Source organism: Leopardus geoffroyi, chromosome C1 (assembly GCF_018350155.1).
Source record: "Leopardus geoffroyi isolate Oge1 chromosome C1, O.geoffroyi_Oge1_pat1.0, whole genome shotgun sequence".
In the NCBI taxonomy this organism is placed as follows: domain Eukaryota; kingdom Metazoa; phylum Chordata; class Mammalia; order Carnivora; family Felidae; genus Leopardus; species Leopardus geoffroyi.
In genome coordinates, this window is record NC_059328.1 from 161,641,298 (window position 1) to 161,659,379 (window position 18,082).

Genomic DNA, 18,082 nt, shown 5'->3' on the forward strand with positions numbered 1-18,082 from the left:
TGGGCTGATGGCTCGGAGCCTGGAGCCTGTTTCCGATTCTGTGTCTCCCTCTCTCTCTGCCCCTCCCCCGTTCATGCTCTGTCTCTCTCTGTCCCAAAAATAAATAAATGTTGAAAAAAAAAATTAAAACAAAACAAAACAAAACCGGTGTGGCTTGTAAACAACAGAAATTTATTTCTCACAGTCCTGGAAGCTGAAGTCTGAGGTCAAAGTGCCACATGGCACTTCTCATTGTGACCTCCATTGGCAGCAGGGATGGGGGAGTCTGTGGGGCCTCAGAAGAACATTGACCCCATTTGTGAGGGCTCCACCCTTATGACTTAAGAACCCCCACAAAGTCCCCCCACCATCACGTTAGGTGTTAGGATTTCAACTTAGGAATTTGGGCGGCGGGGGGATACATCCAGACCACAGCACCCATTAAATTACTATTTACTATTTCCCTCTTGCTCTGTCTACTCCCCTATGTGCGGTATATTGTAGACCCAGAAAGCAAAAGCAAAATGTTGGTAGTTTGCTCTAATGGGATGACAGTCATAGGCTGTTACTGTGAAATGATCCTTTATTTTAGGTTTTTAAATGATCAGTGCATCCTAATGCTGTATGATCAATATTTAAGTACTTTCTTGGAATTTGCATGTTTCCATGATATATGTATTACTGATAGTCTTGTTAGTTTCATAAGTGCTGGGCTTGATTGTTCTAATTCAGAGTAACTATATTAATATCCACCACCCTTAAACAGTCAGTCATATGCTTAAATAAAATGTCAACCAACTGTTTTTTTCTATAAACAAGGAGGCAGAGGCTATTTTTTCAACATGCATAGTCACACTTATACATTAGATGGAGTAGGTACAGCCTCAGTGAAAAGAGAGCTATGAGAATGGACTATGCAATAATAGCTCCACAGCAGAGTATTTTATGATTCATTTAATTAGCACTGACCTACTGTGTGTGTGTCTTGCTTTCAATTTGTGTTTCCCTAAGAGAAACTCACGGCTAATTTAATTACTCAAATATGCAGAGCATGCACTAACTTAAATTATAATCATTCCAGTGAGCCCCCAGAAATCCCCAAACTTTTTAGTCATATTGAAAGTGTAGATGTGTAGGGGCGCCTGGGTGGCGCAGTCGGTTAAGCGTCCGACTTCAGCCAGGTCACGATCTCGCGGTCCGTGAGTTCGAGCCCCGCGTCAGGCTCTGGGCTGATGGCTCAGAGCCTGGAGCCTGTTTCCGATTCTGTGTCTCCCTCTCTCTCTGCCCCTCCCCCGTTCATGCTCTGTCTCTCTGTGTCCCAAAAATAAATAAACGTTGAAAAAAAAAAAAGTATAGTTGTGTTGAGACACCTGAGTGACTCAGTTGGTTAAGCATCTGGCTTCGGCTTAGGTCATGATCTCATGGTTCATGGGTTCGAGTGCCACATCAGGTTCTATGCTGACAGCCCAGAGCCTAGAGCCTGCTTCAGGTTCTGTGTCTCCCTCTCTCTCTGCCCCTCCCCTGCTCTCACTCTGTCTCTCTCTCATAAATAAACATTTAAAAAAAGATTTGGAGAGACGCCTGGGTGGCTCAGTCGGTTAAGCGTTCCGCTTCGGCTCAGGTCATGAACCACAGCTCATGGGTTTGAGCCCCGTGTTGGGCTCTATGCTGACAGCTCAGAGCCTGGAGCCTGCTTCATATTCTGTCTCTGTCTTTCTCTCTGCCCCTCCCCTGCTTGTGCACTCCCTCTCTCTCTCTCAAATATAAATAAACATTTTTTAAAAATTAAAAAAAATATTTGGAAAAAACAAAGTATAGAAGTGTTGAATGTGCTTGAACAAGAAATCTGAGCCTTTAAGGTCATTGACCGTAGGTAGTTGGAGATTACCTCACCCCTAGGAATGAAGTACCTTTACCCCCTACTTCACATCTCCTTCTCTTGCCTCTCCTCCAAGTTCACTTTCAGGTCTGTCTCTCCGTTAAGGGCCCAATGCCTTCCTTGTTTTCCTGTGAAAAACATTCTCCAGGCAGCAGCCAAAATGATCTTTTAGAGACACCCATCTGTTCTTGTCATTTCTCTACTTAAACTACTCTGTGTTGTATGAGGGTGCTGTTCAGAATCCTCACTGTGACCTGAAAGGCCTTACCTGTTCAGTCCCTGCACTGTTCAGCCTCACTGCCTTCCCCTTTCCCCAGCCCCCTGTCCTGACTCTCTGTCCCACTTGGCCTGGTCTCTTAATATCACAACTCTTCCCCCTCTACCTGGAGGGCTGTTGTTCTCCATGCCCCCTGCCCCTTACCCCCAAACCTCCTCAGCCTCAGATTCAGTGTCTGTGTCCTGACTCTGTAATCTGAATTTGCCCCACCCTCTACCATCCACCAGTGGGAGACAGAATTTCAAACAGGTGCGTTTTTTTTTTATTTTTTTTTAATGTTTATTTATTTTTGACAGAGAGAGAGAGAGAGAGAGAGAGAGAGAGAGAGAGAGAGAGAGCATGAGTGGGGGAGGGGCAGAGAGAGAGGGAGACACAGAATCGGAAAGCACAGAATCGGAGAGCCCGACACGGGGCTCGATCCCACAGACTGCGAGATCATGACCTGGGCCGAAGTCGGACGCTCAACCGACTGAGCCACCCAGGTGCCCCCAAACAGGTGCGTTTTGAGTGAGACTTTATTTGCTTGCCTGCAGGGTCATCTTGCTTGGGCTTTAGCCTAGCACTCTAAATGACTCAGGGTTGGGAATTTTCTCTATTAGGACTATCGTTGTGATTATCACACTCCAAACTACTGCTCTTGGCAGGTTAGTTGTGAATTAAAAATGGCCAGGAGTTGGCAAGCAGAATTTTGCTTCCATTTAGAAATATCTATCTTAGGACCAAAGGATATAATTAAATATCATTGAAGACATGGTGATGGAAGTTCTTTGAGTCCTATTATGCGAATGCTATAGAAATCCAGAAACAGGGAAACAAAATAACTTGGCATAAGAGGTAAACTCAGTCCAGCCAGTGATCTGCTGTGGGAGAAGCAATAACAGCTTTAAAAGGGTAAACAGAAAAATTCTGCTTGAAGGTTTCCATTTACAACTGCTTTGCTTTTCCCCTTCTTTCCTGTTCTTCCTATGTTTGAGAATTCTCTAGCTCTCTGAGATTTTAGAGCAATGTGCCATGGCCAGTTTCACCTCACATATTGCACACAATACAGAAGTCATGAAAAATTCTTACCAAGAAACCGAAAACAGGGGGCCTAAACGTTAGATCCCTATTGAAAGCTCCTTTCCCAAATACTCCTAATGCTTTCAGAGAAAGTACAGGTAATTTGTTTGTCATTACATTTTACAAACTCGGCTTTACTAGGTTGGCAGAACCCAGTGCAGATGTAATGAGTGGGATGTTATGACAGGATATATAGCCTCAGACCCCCAGAGTGACCCTCTTCTATTCTGCCCCAATCTTGGCCCCCTCCACACACACCTCTACCATGACCTCGTATTAGTGCTTTCCTGTTCAGAACACATCCCCTCTGCCCCGGGTGTTCACAGGAATGCCTATCAGTCATCCTTATGACTTCCTGTTTTTAATGCTTTTCTAGCACTGATATCCCAGCCTAAGGATGCTACTTGTGCTCTCCCTGCAACCTGATGATCTCCTAGGCAGAGGGGCGGGGGGACAGAGGGACTGTTGCTGGGAAAGGATGTGCCCAGCACCTCGGCCTAGCTGCTTCTGGCCAGGCAGGAGTGTAGTGACAGTTCTGTACCCCCTGGCCCCCCCGTGGGGGCTCCTGCTAGCAGCCTGGGTAGGTCGCGGCAGCAGGCAGCTGCTTGCAGACCCTCAGACAAGGCCTCACAGTGTGTCAGGAAGACCTTCACCTCCAGGGTTGGGAATCATACTCCACTAGGACCCCATTTTCTCTTGTCACAGTGGGTCCAGCTAGGGTTCAAGCTGCCAGCCTTTCTTTATTCTCTGTTAGTCCTGCTTTGTAAACTGAGACATGGCTCTGTTATACCTCCTCCCTCAGCAGATGCCACTCCACTTTTGTATTCTGGCTCCTGGACTACAGCTGGCTCATACAGAGCCTTTGTGCAAACTAGAAAAAAAAGTTGCCCTAGCTCTGGATGGGAGCAGCACCGGCCTAGGACTCAAGGCGTACAGAGCAGAGCTGGGTTTACTCCCTGACCCTCTTCCACCGGGTGGTTCTACCTGCTTTCCAGTCAGCTTTCTTCAGTGAGGGGGCCATGAGTTGGCTGAGAGACAAACCAGAGTTTAACCTGAGACTGTCATCTTTTGTGTCTTCTTCAAAATATTAGTGTAGCTTGGTGCGCCTGGGTGGCTCAGTTGGTTGAGCATCTGACTCTTGATTTCAGCTTAGGTCCTGATCCCAGTGTTGTGGGATCTAGCCCCACGTTGGGCTCCGCACTGAACGTGGAGCCTGCTTGGGATTCTCTCTGTCTCCCTCTGCCCCTCTTCCCGCCTCGTGCTTTCTCTCTCTTTCAAATAAAAAATTTTAAAAATACATATTCATGTAGCCTTTAGCACATCTCCACATGGATTTAGAGACAGGCATCTGACCTCACAAGCCCCAGGATGCCATACCCCTCACACTGCCTTCCCTCTTCCCTCTGTTCTCAGCCACAGACACTGATGTGACTTCATAAACTGACCAGTTGTAAGTTACAGATTAATTTTTTAAAAATATACTGAGAACAAACTGAGGGTTGATGGGGGTGGCGGAGAAGGGAAAATGGGTGATGGGCATTGAGGAGGGCACCTGTTGGGATGAGCAGTGGGTGTTGTATGGAAACCAATTTGACAATAAATTATATTTATATAAAAAAATAAAACACAAAAATAAAAAATACTCTTTGACTATAAAACAGTTCTGATGGCTAAAAGGCTTTACTTACTTTTGTGAAATTATTTTTGGGCTTACTGTCTTGTGCCCTTTCTTTCTTCTTGGACAGTTTTACCATGTGGGTATAAAAATAGGCAGTATACTATAAAATTATTTAAGAAAGTCTATTATTTAAATTCCTATTTCTCCACAGCCCTATTTAACAGACCGGTCAATAGATGTATTATAGGTCCTTACATTATGTATATCCACATCCTCAGTAATGTGAAATTGTCATGAAGAGAATGTTCTTTGCTAAAGCTGAACGGTATCTTCTTGGGAAGCATATCAAAAATAGTGTGATTATCTTGATTAATCCTTGGTTGCATTGTTGTTGTTGTTGTTGTTGTTGTTGTTGTTGTTGCTGTTATCAGCAACAGCAAGTATATTAAGTGCCTAATATGCGCTGGGCACTTTTATAGATTTTATTTCATATCCTCCCAAAGGTCCTGAAAGATGAGACTCTTCACCCAGGCAACTGAAGTAACCAACTTCCTCAAGTTCACACAGGTAGCATGTGGTAGGATCAGAATTAAGACCTGGTTCTTGTACGATTCCGATGTCTGCGTGCTTTTCATAACATCAGAGGTTCTTGGTTTTTTCCACTGAAGTTCTCCAAATGCAGAGGAAATCAATACATACTGCCTGGGGTCTAGACCCTTTGTAGCTAGAAGTAGCCAGCAGCAAGCTCAAAATTTCTTTGAAGTCTCATGCTTTAATCTTTAAAATTTATGCAAATTTAGCTTTCTACCCCATAATATAAAAGTATAAAAGTAATCCTTTAAACTACTTGACATAGAATAAAATGTAAGCTCCAGGAAGAGCTTCTGTTAACCCCTCTCGCACCCCCTTTTGCCCTGCTGTGTTCCATTCCAGGGCTCTGTACACCTTTTGAGACGGTCCACAATGCACTGTGGTGCATCTCTGTTAAATTCTCAGTACCAATTTTGTTGATAAACCTTTCAGGTACAGAGCAACCTGTCACTCGGCCAATTCTCGACCATAGGAGTCTTTCTAACAGAGGGTAGAATCCTTAATACCTCGTAGACAAATCCTAAATTGGTCTTTGTTGATTCTTTATAGAGATGTTTGAGTGACATCTCTGGCTGGAAGTTCAGGGATTAGTCTTGTGATTTGTAAACTTTTATTTTTTAGAAGTGAAAGTCATCTTTCAGATGAAATTGCTTTTTGAACTCTAATTTATAAAACAGTTACAAGGGAAGCCACTCTAGTTGCCATAGGGGCTGAGGTTTTGTTTGCATGGTACCCTTGCCTCAGGGTCCTCCAACCCACCAGAGTTCTTCCCAAGGAACCCTTGATCTAATTTAGAGCACCCACTTTATGGACGATATTGAAGTCAGAGAGCTCAGAAGACTTGTCAGATTGACCCAGATGACTAGTGACAAAGCCAGGAGCAGATCCTAAGAACGAGTCCTACCGAATTCTTCTAAGACTCTGGAAGACCCTTGTGGTTCTCTTGTCATGTGAATAACTGATTTCCTAACTGCCCTCAGAGTTCATGCAGGGCTAGGGAGTGGGAACTGTTGAACAATCCTCCAGCTAGGGCCCTTACACAGTGAGGATCTGTGTCTGTGGCAGTTAAAGGTATAGCTCTTTCCCAGGTGCATGTGGTGATTTTAAAATGATTGAGTGATGGTGGAAGCCTAAAAATAAAATAAAATAAAATAAAATAAAATAAAATAAAATAAAATAAAATAAAATAAAATAAAATAAAGTAAAATAAAATAAAATGATTGAGTGAGGGCATTTCAATTATTGATGTGTTAGAATGTGTTGGGGTCCAGGGAAAGGTTTTGCAGGGAGAGGTCAACCGGGGCCCCAGGAGGACATTGTCAAGGGACTGAACTGGGCCACTGCACACCCCCAGCAGCCAGGGTGTGGGAGGCATGTGGGAGTGACGTTGAGTAAACACCATAAACACCATGTTCCAGAGGTGCTGGGTCACCTCTGGAGAGCTGCTGACTCAGGTTAAAGCTGACCTTGTGCTGACTTTCATACGGGAGTCTTGGTGAATTCCCTTCAGTTTCAGTCTGTTACTCAGAAAGCGTGGCATGGCTTCAAACGTCTATGAAGAGACCAACCACCCCACAGTCTAGGTTTACTAATCCATTCATCTCTCGTTTTTCAATTCATCACTTGAGCACCAATAAGTGCAATAAAAGGTAGCCCATTTCCGCACCCTGGGGAATCCTCCATTTCCCCACTCTGAAAGATTTTATAGTCAAAGCGAATTATTCCCAACTCCACATGTTTAAGAGAGAAGGGCTGTCTGCTCATCCCACTGCCGTCGTTATCCCTTTCTGTATGCCACTGCAAGCCAGCGCCGCCAGTCTGGCCCCAGGCAGACAGCCACAGTGGGTGATGAACAGGGAAAACTAAGTCCCTCTCCCATGTGACCTTCAGCCACCTAGATCTCTTTCCCAGAGGCAGTCGTTCATACTACTTTCTTGTGTATGTGTCCAGAGATAGGCTATGTATTTACAAATCCTTATAAATATTCACATATGCACATGTATTATCCTCACAAAATGATAGCGTACAGTGCTGTGGAGATCATTTTTTTTTTTTAATGTTTATTTTTTGAGAGGGAGAGAGACAGAGCATGAGCAAGGGAAGGGCAGCAAGAGAGGGAGACACAGAATCCAAAGCAGGATCCAGGCTCCGAGCTGTCGGCACAGAGCCCGACACGGGGCCCAAACTCACGAACTGTGAAATCATGACCTGAGCTGAAGTCAGATGCTTAACCGACTGAGCCCCCCGTGCACCCCTGGAGACTATTCTATATCAGCAGGTAGTGCTGCTTCATTCATGGCTGCATAATATTCCAACATCATCTATTCATCAGGAAATAACCCATCTTTACTTATCAGGAAGTAGCCCAGATGCCATCTACTTGTGGACATCTGAGTTGTTTTCTGTTTGATGCTGTTATTTTGTCTGCTATTACCAACAGATATGCCTGTCTGCCTGTGTATTCAGGTATTTCAGGAGGTCCTATTTCTGCCCTCTAAGGGAGGGTCTTTCCTCAAAGGAAATACAGATTTTTAAATGTGATGGATGCTTCCAAACTGCCTTCCTCTGAGGTTGCATCATTTTACATTCCCGTAAGCAATGTCTGAGATCACCAATTGTACGTTAGTAAATTTTTTGAAGCTTTGCCAAGTCTGACAAGTAAAAAAGGACATGGCACTCTGTAGTTTTAATGTGCCTTTCTGTCGTGAATGAGGTTCAGCATCTTTTCAGACGACAGGTTCTTTTGTAGACTGTTTTTTAAGTGGTGCTTGGAAGATGACATGCTGCCCGAAGACCAAGCTGTATGCAGATTATATGTAAATCATTTAGGAGTCCCAATTTTCTGACACAGGTTTTATTTCCGTGAGCTGTTTTTATCCTGATTGGTATAGAGTGCTCTGCACTGTGCTACACAAGAAATCAATTTCCCTGATTATGCAGATGTTTTCTAAAAAGTGTCCCATCAATTTTGAAAGGCTGGCTTCTTATGTGTAGGTATTAATATTTCAACCCTGTTTTTGCAATCTCCACTATGCCAAAAGTTGTTCTGCTAAGACCGATGTTGTCTTATTAAAGTACTTTATAAATTCAATTCAGCAATGACATTTATGAAACATAAATTTGAACATCAAATGGATATTATGGAAATGTTACATTTCTTAGTTGTGATAGTGACATTGTAGTTTTGTTTGATGTATCTGAAATATTTATGGATCAAATGATATGATATCTGGGATTTGCTTCAAAATAATTCTGGAAAGGGCGGGTGGATAGGAGTGTAGAGGAAACAACATTGGTCATGAGTTAATAATTATTGAGGCTAGATGTTAGGTATGTGTTATTCTGTTTTTATATATGTTTGAAATTCTCCATAAAATTTCTAAAATTCGACAGATAAGTGTTTAGTTCATATTAGGCGTAAGCCATGGTGCTCTATGTTGCAGGAGATAGACACTTCATAAGTGCAAAGGGCCCATCTGCTTATTTTCTGCAGGAAGCCCAGTGCCTGGGACATTGTCTGCACATAGTAGGCGTTTAATGCATGCATGTCCTGAAAACTAGCCCACCTTCTGCTCTCCAGAGGGTTGCTCTATTTTCTGTTACCAGGAGCAACAGCCATAATGATGTGCTCCATGAACGAACAAGCAACAGACCAAGTGCTATGGAGCTGAAAGAAGGCAAAGGCCTGTTCACTTAGGGGTCAGGGGGTGCTTCCGTGGAGCTCATGGGAACTGGCATAGAGGTGCCTGAGACAAAGAACATCCGCTGCATCCAAAACAACATTTATAAGCAAAGCAGATTGCTCCTTTAACTTAACATGGATTATTTCTTTTAAGAGCCTGGTAAGGAGTTGCTAACAATAAGAAGAACTCAAAAGGCTGTGGCGGCGGGGGGGGGGGGGGGGGGGGTCACAAAACCTTCTTAGAACATATACCAGTCCCCATCTGCTCTCTGTGAGCCTGTTTTGTTCGGAGTCCAGCATAATATCATGCCCAGAAATGTGTTTAATCAGTGCTCTCTCATGAGGAAGAAGAGTGGATGGTGTCATAAGAAAGAAGAGAATCAGAACTGAGAAGCTATCAAAGGAAATGTCAGGAATTCAGGGTGATAGATTAGTCCTGTGGGTATGTTTGAGTGATTAGTTAACTTAGAGGCAGGGAAAATCGTGATTTTTAATGTTTGCATGCAGGTGTTAGTATAGTTGCTTCAGAGTGAGAAGAAAAAAGGATTAAAAAAAAGAAAAAAAGCTAGTCACATCTTGACTAGAAGAAGCCTCTTTTGAGAAATCATCAATGTTACATTACAAACACCATTCACATCTACCAAATGGGCCAGATGGTTGCTCAAACACTGCATGTCGCCAGCTGCCCATTGCTACAGATGAAGGCTTTTCTGCTGACGTCTGTGTAACCCACAAACACATTATAGAGTGTTGATTCTTTTGATGCCATTTAACACTTATGTGTCATCATAATTATAAACCATAAATATACATGACACTATGCAATAAATAAAATTGCCTGGCTTTCATTCTGAGAGGGGAGGAGGCTGTATTTATTACCTGAGAAGACAGGATGTCTAATGTCTATTTTCCATTCTTTGTAAATGTCATCCCTCTCTCAGTGGATGGTCTAAAAGGCTTTCTGCTCACCAAGCCTTATTCCTTCAAAACAGCACAGACTCTGGGGGCTCATCGATGTCACTGAGCCCCAGGTTTTAAGGCATGCCTGGCCCAAAAGCCAGGGGATTCAATTCAGAGGAATCCAAATAGTCCTAAATGAAGTCAAACCATTCTATTTGACAACATACCGAAAGTTCTGTAGGGGTCACGTAACGGGCAGGTGTACAGAGTAAAAGAAGCAGGTAAATGGAAGCGAATCAGCTTCTTTCAAAACTGACGTTTTCCAGAGATGCGTTTCTTTTTACTTTGAAAGAAAGCTGATTCAGTACCATTCACCTATTAAGAAGGCAGCACAATTATTTGTATCTGCATCTATAAAAACCAAGTGTCTGTGCCTTCCACAAAAAACCCAAGCATGCGTTTGCTGGAGTGAGAAGCAGGGCAAGAGGTGGAGGGAGGGTAGAAGCCCATGCAGTTGGGTTAGTCAGTAACGAGTACTTAAATGAACTGGCTGGGATGGCACCCCTGCCTGGGCGGGGGCAGGGGGCACTTTCTGTCTCATCCAGGAAGACCTCTTATAACACAGCATCTTTATTTTAGACCACAGATCCCAGACAGCACGTTTCATGGCTCTATAAATACTCGAGTCAGATGCTTCCTGACACCCAACATTTCTGCTTTTTATTGTGTAAATAAATGAATGCCCCACGTGAGTCAATATCTGTGCATTGAGTTGACAATTTTGTCTTTCAGAAATATCGACAGTACATGGCAGGACTGCTGGCTCCTCCTTATGGTGTTATGGAAACGGGCTCTAACAATGACAGTAAGTGAAAAATGTGAACATTTTGCCTCTAAAAGTCCGTTGTGCGTTATGCGTTTTTATGTGACAAAAAATATGTCCTACACCAGCGTGACAGAGTAAGTCATCAGACTCTTGTGTGGCTAAACAGACTTGCCAGCCTACACTTGAGTCATTTTTAAAAACTGTTAATACAGTATTATTTTGTGGTCTGACCTGCTAGAAGGAGGTGTGCTTTGGTACCAGATGGAACTTCATACTTCAAACGCTTTCCCAAAATCTCTTCATTTTATGGTGAATTCTAGTGTTTCTGTGCTCTTTGTAAAACGGGATTTATGAATTGTGTTTGTCTCAGCCACATCTAGACACCTGAGAGCCCCACCTCTTTTTGTTTTGATGCTCTTGGTCAAGGAGAGAAGCAGCGTGAGTCATTATTTATTCTTTGTAAATCACGGCCTCTTTAAATTCCAGGCCTTTGATGCGACCAGTCTCTGGCTGATCACAAAAAACAGGAAGTTTTTCTCTGTGGTACTTTCTTCTCATGAGTTTCCACTAGACTCAAAGAAGTCCTGAGTCTGTCTGTTCCCGCGTGTCGGGAGCACGTCTTGAGCGCTTGCTACTGGCCCTGGGAGTTGCTCGTTGCCGAGTCCCCTTATTCGAACAGCCCTTGAACCTGTACGGGTGGCAAGGTGGACAGGGCTGAGGTTTTTGGAGCTGTGGTACTTCAACAGCTAGACAGCGAGATGAACCAGGCAGAGCCAACACGCCGCGGTCTTCTTTGTTGTTGTTGTTGTTGTTGTTGTTGTTGTTGTTGTTGTTGTTGAAGTAGGCTTCACACACCCAGTGCAGAGCCCAACATGGGGCTTGAACTTAAGACCCTGAAATCAAGACCTGAGCTGGGATCAAAAGCCGGACACTTAACCGACTGAGTGGCCCAGGCGCCCCCCACACCAGGGTCTTCTGAGCGACAGTCACCCTTCAAATCCTCTCTGTAGCTCCTCCAGTCCCCACTGACTGCCAGCCTTGTCACTCTCAGGTGATCCCCCTCCCCGCTTGACCAAGATCATAAGGGAACTTCCTCACACTCCTCGCTCTCCATGTCATAGTTCCTGTGTAGCCTCTGCCCTGTCTTTGTTTCTCTTTTGTCCTTGGGGTGGGGAGCAAGCAGGAAGACAAGGTCTCTCTTTCATTTCCTTTCCTCCCCTGTGCTTGATTTTTCTTTCCTGGCTGAGGTAAGGATGACTGGCTCATGAGGAGTCCTCCAGTTGAAATCCTAGCTGTGCTGTCTCCTATCTGTGTGACCTCAGGCAAGGCACTTAACCTCTCTGTGCCTCGGTTTCCTCACAAGATTGCTGGGAGGATTAAAGGAAGCAAAACACATCAGGTGTTTAGCGGGTGCCAGGCATAGAGTAAGCACCCAAGTGATGTGAGCTTTGTTTCCTCACCCCCAGTCACTCTTCAGCCCCTAGATTCTGGCTTCTGCCCCACACCTCTGGACTCAAACCATCTAAAATCTCCAGCAACCAGCCAACACCAGACTCCATCATTAACATTCCCCATCGCTCTGACTTTGAGTAAGACTTTCCCTGTTCAGATTCCATTCTCCCTCGGTCCCCCAGGCTCCACCACATCATCCTGGTTTTCTGGTATCTTGCTGGCTACTTGGCATCTTGTCTCTTTCACAGGTACTTCTTCCTCTCAGCTAGAAGTTTGGGTCCCACCCAAGAGTCCACCCTTGACTGTTTTTCTCTTTTGTTCTCTATACTTTCCCCATGATCATCCTTTCTTACAGTGGATACAGACTTCCCGAGCCAATACCTCTGCTTGATTGTTTCTGTGGTGGCCTAGCTTTCCAAACGACTGCTGGTTCCCTTTCCACCTGGATGTTCTGTTGGCCTCTTAATGTCACAGTGTCAGTAACAGAACACATCCCGATTCCCACAAAACCCGTCCCTTGTCCTGAAAGCCACATTTCCATTCCCGTCTTCACTGTTCTCCTCCCATTCCAGGCTCTGAACCTCAACCGTTTTGGGGTCCTCCCTTCTGTCACCTGTATGCACTGAGGTTAATCACCCATCCTGTCCTTTGCTCCTTCCTTTGCAGGGTTCATGTTTTTTCCTTTCAGTTCCCTCTGCAGCCACCTGGCCAAGGGCCTCATCATTTTTGATCTGAGGGCCAGAATGACTCAACTGACTCTGAAGCTTCAATATCTCGCCCTTGGTCTACCCTACACCTGACTTATACCTGACTTCCACAGAACTTTTTAAATTTACTTTTTCTTGTGAAAAATTTCAAACATTTGGAATGATGTAGTTAATATCCATATCTTCATCACTTTAATATTTTAATACTTAAATATGGGTTTATTAATTGCTATATACACTTTAATATTTTAATATTAATATTTGCCTTATTTCCTTCTAATCACATACACACATTTCACCCCAAATTCTTTGGCAGGTATTTTTGAAAATAAAGACTTTTCCATGCACAACTACAACACCATTATCACACCTAATAACTGGTATGACTTTCCTTAATAACATCATCTGCTGAGTTCATATTCAGATTTTTCCCACTGAATGTCTTTATAGTTCTTTGCTCAAATTGGACTTCAAGGACCACACTCTTGCATCTGATTTTTATGTTGTAAGTGTCTTTTCAGTTTGAGCAGACCCTTCCCTCCTTTTTCCTCTGTTCAAAACACTTTTTTAATGTTTGAGAGAGAAAGAGCATAAGTTGGGGAGGAGCAGAGAGGGAGAGAGGGAGACACAGAATCCAAAGCAGGCTCCAGGCTCTGAGCTGTTAGCGCAGAGCCCGACGTGGGCCTCAAACCCACAAACTGTGAGATCATGACCTGAGCTGAAGTCGGATGCTTAACCGACTGAGCCACCCAGGAGCCCCTTGAAACATTTTAATGATTGCCCACCACTTGCCGCACAAGGTCAAATTCCAAGATTCCTCATGTCTTATCTCAACTTTCAAGTTCCTGCATGGCCCCAAATCATCTTTTCAGTATTATTTCTCTACAGATACCCTAATTTCTAGTCACTCAGATAGGGTGATTTGTGCAACTGTGTATCTTACTGAAACTCCTAGAAAGGAAGTTTCTGTAATACCCCTGTATCTCCTCATACAATCAACTCCAGTCTTTTCAAAGGGTTGTTGAACACATGGATGGAATAATGAATGGATGGCTGGGATTCAAAGTTTCAAAGTGCTGACATTAGGCCACCCTTACTCATTCTGACAGACTTGGGAACTGATGGCAAACATGCCCCTTAATACTCTCTCTGTCCCCCTGCTCCTGCCTGGGCTTTGATGTCCTGGTACTATCTCAGTTTGGGGGCTCAAAGTTTAGTTAGGGAGCGTTTCCAGAATGTCTCTTCCACCCTTACCCATTCTGTGTACTTTACTGCTACCTATTAAATTTTTTTAATTTTTAGAGAGAGAGAGAGTACACGTGTGAGCAGGGGAGAGGGACAGAGCGGGGAGAGAGAGGGAGAGAGAGAAAGAGGGAGAGAGGGAGAGAGGGAGGGAGAGAATCCTAAGCAGGCTCCATGGTCTCTGCGAAGCCCAATATGGGGCTCGATCCCATGACTCTGGGATCATGACCTGAGCTGAAAGCAAGAGTCAGGTGCTCAACTGACTGAGCCACCCAGGCGCTCCTGCTGCTGCCTATTAAAGTGGGCACTCAGTTCTTTTAAAGCCAATTGTGTAAACCCTGTGCACTCCTTTATTAAACATAGAATGTGCTGTTTACTCAGAATTTGGATGTACTGTATTTTTACATCGCAGACCACCTCAGACTGGCCCAGGGGCAAGCCACCCATACAAACCACCTGTGGTTCCATCTCCCAATATAAAGCCACTTGGAAGCATTAAGCTCTTCTGGGGCTGTGGACCTTCCAGTCTGGCCACCCTTATCATATGAGCCAGTGTTAACAGCCCCAAAGGAAGTGCAAAGGACCAGGGCCTGCCTGCGGCTCATGAAATGCTTGTAAATGAATGAACAAATGTGTAAATGGATGGATGATTAACTTTCTCACTGAGAAAACTGCGATACCCCTGGAAACAGACATTGCCATGCTCAGACCTGACTTGGAGGCAGCAGGAATTTGCTTTGCCCCAAATGGAAGTTGTGTTCTGTGGTTTTTATGTAGGACTTGAAGCTAAGTTGAAATCCTTGGAGCATTGTGAGATAGTTTGAAAAGTAAAAATACAGTATGTGCAACCTTGAGAGTTGACATGTCTGTCCCAGATTCTGAGTGTTCTGGTACCTAACAGAGGAATTAGTTGTTTGTATAGTATAAATGAATCAGAGATGGATTTTTACCTGTGATTTTTACGAGATTTTGTTGTTTGGCACACAGCCCCGCTCCTGATTCATTGATTTATGTATGTTACAGATTTTGGTGGGTGCCGCTATTTTTCTAAGCAGCACGATGTAAGTTTTGATGGAAACACAAGTTGGAACCACCAAAATTTTACTTGGTTTGATTCAGCAAAGAATTTCAGTTCCATTTTACAGATTCGTCTTACAATTCATGCTCTCTCTCTTTCTCTCTCTCTTTCTTTCTCTTTCTTCTAGGGATTCCTGACAAGGAGAACGTGAGTAGCACCCTCTCTGCCTAGCTTCTAAACACTATCATAAGGTAAAAAAATAATTATAGTAACCCTACCAACAAAGAGAACTCTTCCATCCACATTCAACAGAGCAATAAATATTTTTCTAATCTTACTCTGGCATCTTTGGTGAGTCACTTTGAAATATGAGGGAGGAGAAGGTCGATTGCTCTGACATGGTCATCACATGTCCTTGATATTAACTAGTCTGAAGAAAGGTTATTCTAGGGGCAAACAGTACGATTGCTGAGTGTTTTTCCTTTTCCCACGATGTATCCATGGCAGTAGACCAAATCATTACTTGAACAACATACAGAAAATTAGTTGTTTTTCCTTAGTAGTAATACAAAATATGAAATTCAGTGTCAGTTGCTTTTTTTAATCATATTCAAGTACATGAATTCCAATCCTTCTCTTTGGAAGCTGCAAATAAGTAAATGCTCTAATTGTTTAAGATAGACAGGTAAGAGAATAAGTTTAGGACAATCTCTTCAAGAACCAGTACCAGGTGCACATTTCGAGGATGGTAGTGGTGCAATGGCATTGGCTTTGCATGTAAATAATAATAATATTAATTATATATTAACTAGAATCTAAATTTATTCAGCAACATGGAAGGGTTAATGATGGAAGTGTGTAGTGATTAACTTGAAGCCGTGCTTGGTGGCTCTCTTAGATGCATCATTGTGTTCCTTGATTGCTCTACCCAAGTGGCAACATTACAGAATCATTACAGAACCTTTTCTTTTCCTTTCCCTGCTTTTGATCCTGTGTCTATGGACAAAGATATCATCTTAATTCAATTCAAATTATTTGTATCCCTTTTCTGAGATCTTACTCTAGCTTTCCTTAGGTCTTCTTTTCATAATGTTAGTTTCAAGGGCTGGTTGGGAATTCTGGCCCACTGTTGTACCACCACAGATTTGGGTTCCAGACCCAGCAATGTCACTTAAAATGTCACACCAAAATTTCACTTGGTGTGGTTCAGCAGAGAATTTCAATTCCTAACTGTGGGCCTTACACAAGCTACTTGACTTCTCTAAACATCTTTGCTTCATCTTTATTTATTTTTTTAAGTTTATTATTTATCTTAAGACAGAGAGAGAGTGGGAGAGGGGCAGAAAGAGAGGGAGAGAGAACATCCCAAGGAGGCTCCATGCTGTCAGCGCAGAGCCCAACGCAGGGCTCAAACTCCCAAACCATGAGATCACAACCTAAGCCAAAATCACGAGTTGGGCACTTACCTGACTGAGCCGACCTGGCACCCCTCTTCACCTCATCCTTAAATGTGGATGTTAGTCGTGACCACCTTAAAGGCCATTATGAATATTGAATGGGATAATCTGTGGAGAGCATAGAGACGAGTCCAATAGAGCTCAGTAAATGTTAAGACTATTACTGTAATTATTATTTTCTCGAGACTTGTATCATTTTCTCAAGATCTTTCTCCACTGAAAAATATCCTATTCTATATGAAGTAACTGTTCTTTTGCCTTTTATGGTTCTCCTTAAAATTCCTCCTGCAATGAGTCTTTCTGTTGATCTTTTGCTATTAAAATATATACATATATTCAAAAATATATATATAACATATATATTATATATAACATATGTATCTTTGTAGGTTGAGCAAAGCTCTAGATAATCAGGTTCATGGAAAGCCAAAGCACGAGCCTTTAGAGTCTAAACAAACTCATCCTGCCACAATTTTGGATACGGATGTCCCAAAGCACTCCAAAACAAGTAATACACAGATCACTAGCCAAGTAAAGAAGATGAAAGAGTCTGGTGCTTCCTCATCAAGGAACCATCAGTGATGTGGAGGCCAGAGACAGAATGGCCAAGCCCTAGGAGGTCTAAGATGTTCTAAGCTTCAAAAGGAAGCTCTGTCTCTCTTAGGCCCCTCGTGACCTTTAGGTTGGACCTCCCTGCAGTGGGACAACAGGCACAATGTTCTAAGCAGAGGCGTACCAGCTGTCATCATGTAGCTCACTTCGTGACAAAATAGGAATTTGAAGTTTATAGAAAGTCGGATACATGGAATTGTTCCCAGTATATTGCCCTTGAAGATTTAGGGGCTAGGCTGTCTCCCCAATATCAGTTGTAGTGGATGTTTATTTGTATTTACGTGGGTAATTCATTCTATGTCAAATTCTCTAACAAACAGAAAAGCACCCTTTTTCTCCATCAGCAAATTGAGTGGATGTAATGTCACCATATGCTTTTAAGAAAGCTCTTCAATGCCATCAGTCAAAGTAAGGCAAATGAGATGAAAGACATTCATGAATAGAGTCAAAGCTCTAGAAAGATAAAAAGAAGCTTAAGAGCCTTAAAGTGGTGTTAATTGAAATTTTTCTTTTATAAGAGACAAGTTGTGTTATGATGATTTCTTTTATCCTTTACCTCTGTTAACTACACGTGGGGTGATCTTATATTCCCTTTATGTTTCTAAATAGCAATAACATGCCTGTGGACCGAAATAAAAGCACTTAGACTATTATTGTTTTGGTGTCCAGCAGCTGCTTTGTGGAGAGAATATAGTCTCCTTTTCAGTTCCTACTCTTGATTTCATTAATCATCATGTTTAACTTTAACCAAATACTTAGGCGTCAGTAAGTGGTGTTTTAGCT

The 18,082-nt window shown here is 43.1% G+C and overlaps 1 protein-coding gene across 10 annotated transcripts in view; it reads left to right on the plus strand.

Moving 5' to 3' along the window:
- The window catches only part of RAPGEF4 (Rap guanine nucleotide exchange factor 4), a 292,801-nt gene that overhangs the window by 152,684 nt on the left and 122,035 nt on the right, over positions 1-18,082 (plus strand). For 9 of the 10 annotated variants that reach the window (XM_045480213.1, XM_045480214.1, XM_045480221.1 and 6 more), the window contains 2 exons: positions 10,778-10,850; positions 15,418-15,437. In XM_045480213.1, coding sequence (XP_045336169.1) covers positions 10,778-10,850; positions 15,418-15,437 — 93 coding nt within the window. The remainder of the gene's footprint in view (positions 1-10,777; positions 10,851-15,417; positions 15,438-18,082) is intronic. The other variant, XM_045480216.1, reaches the window with a different exon arrangement.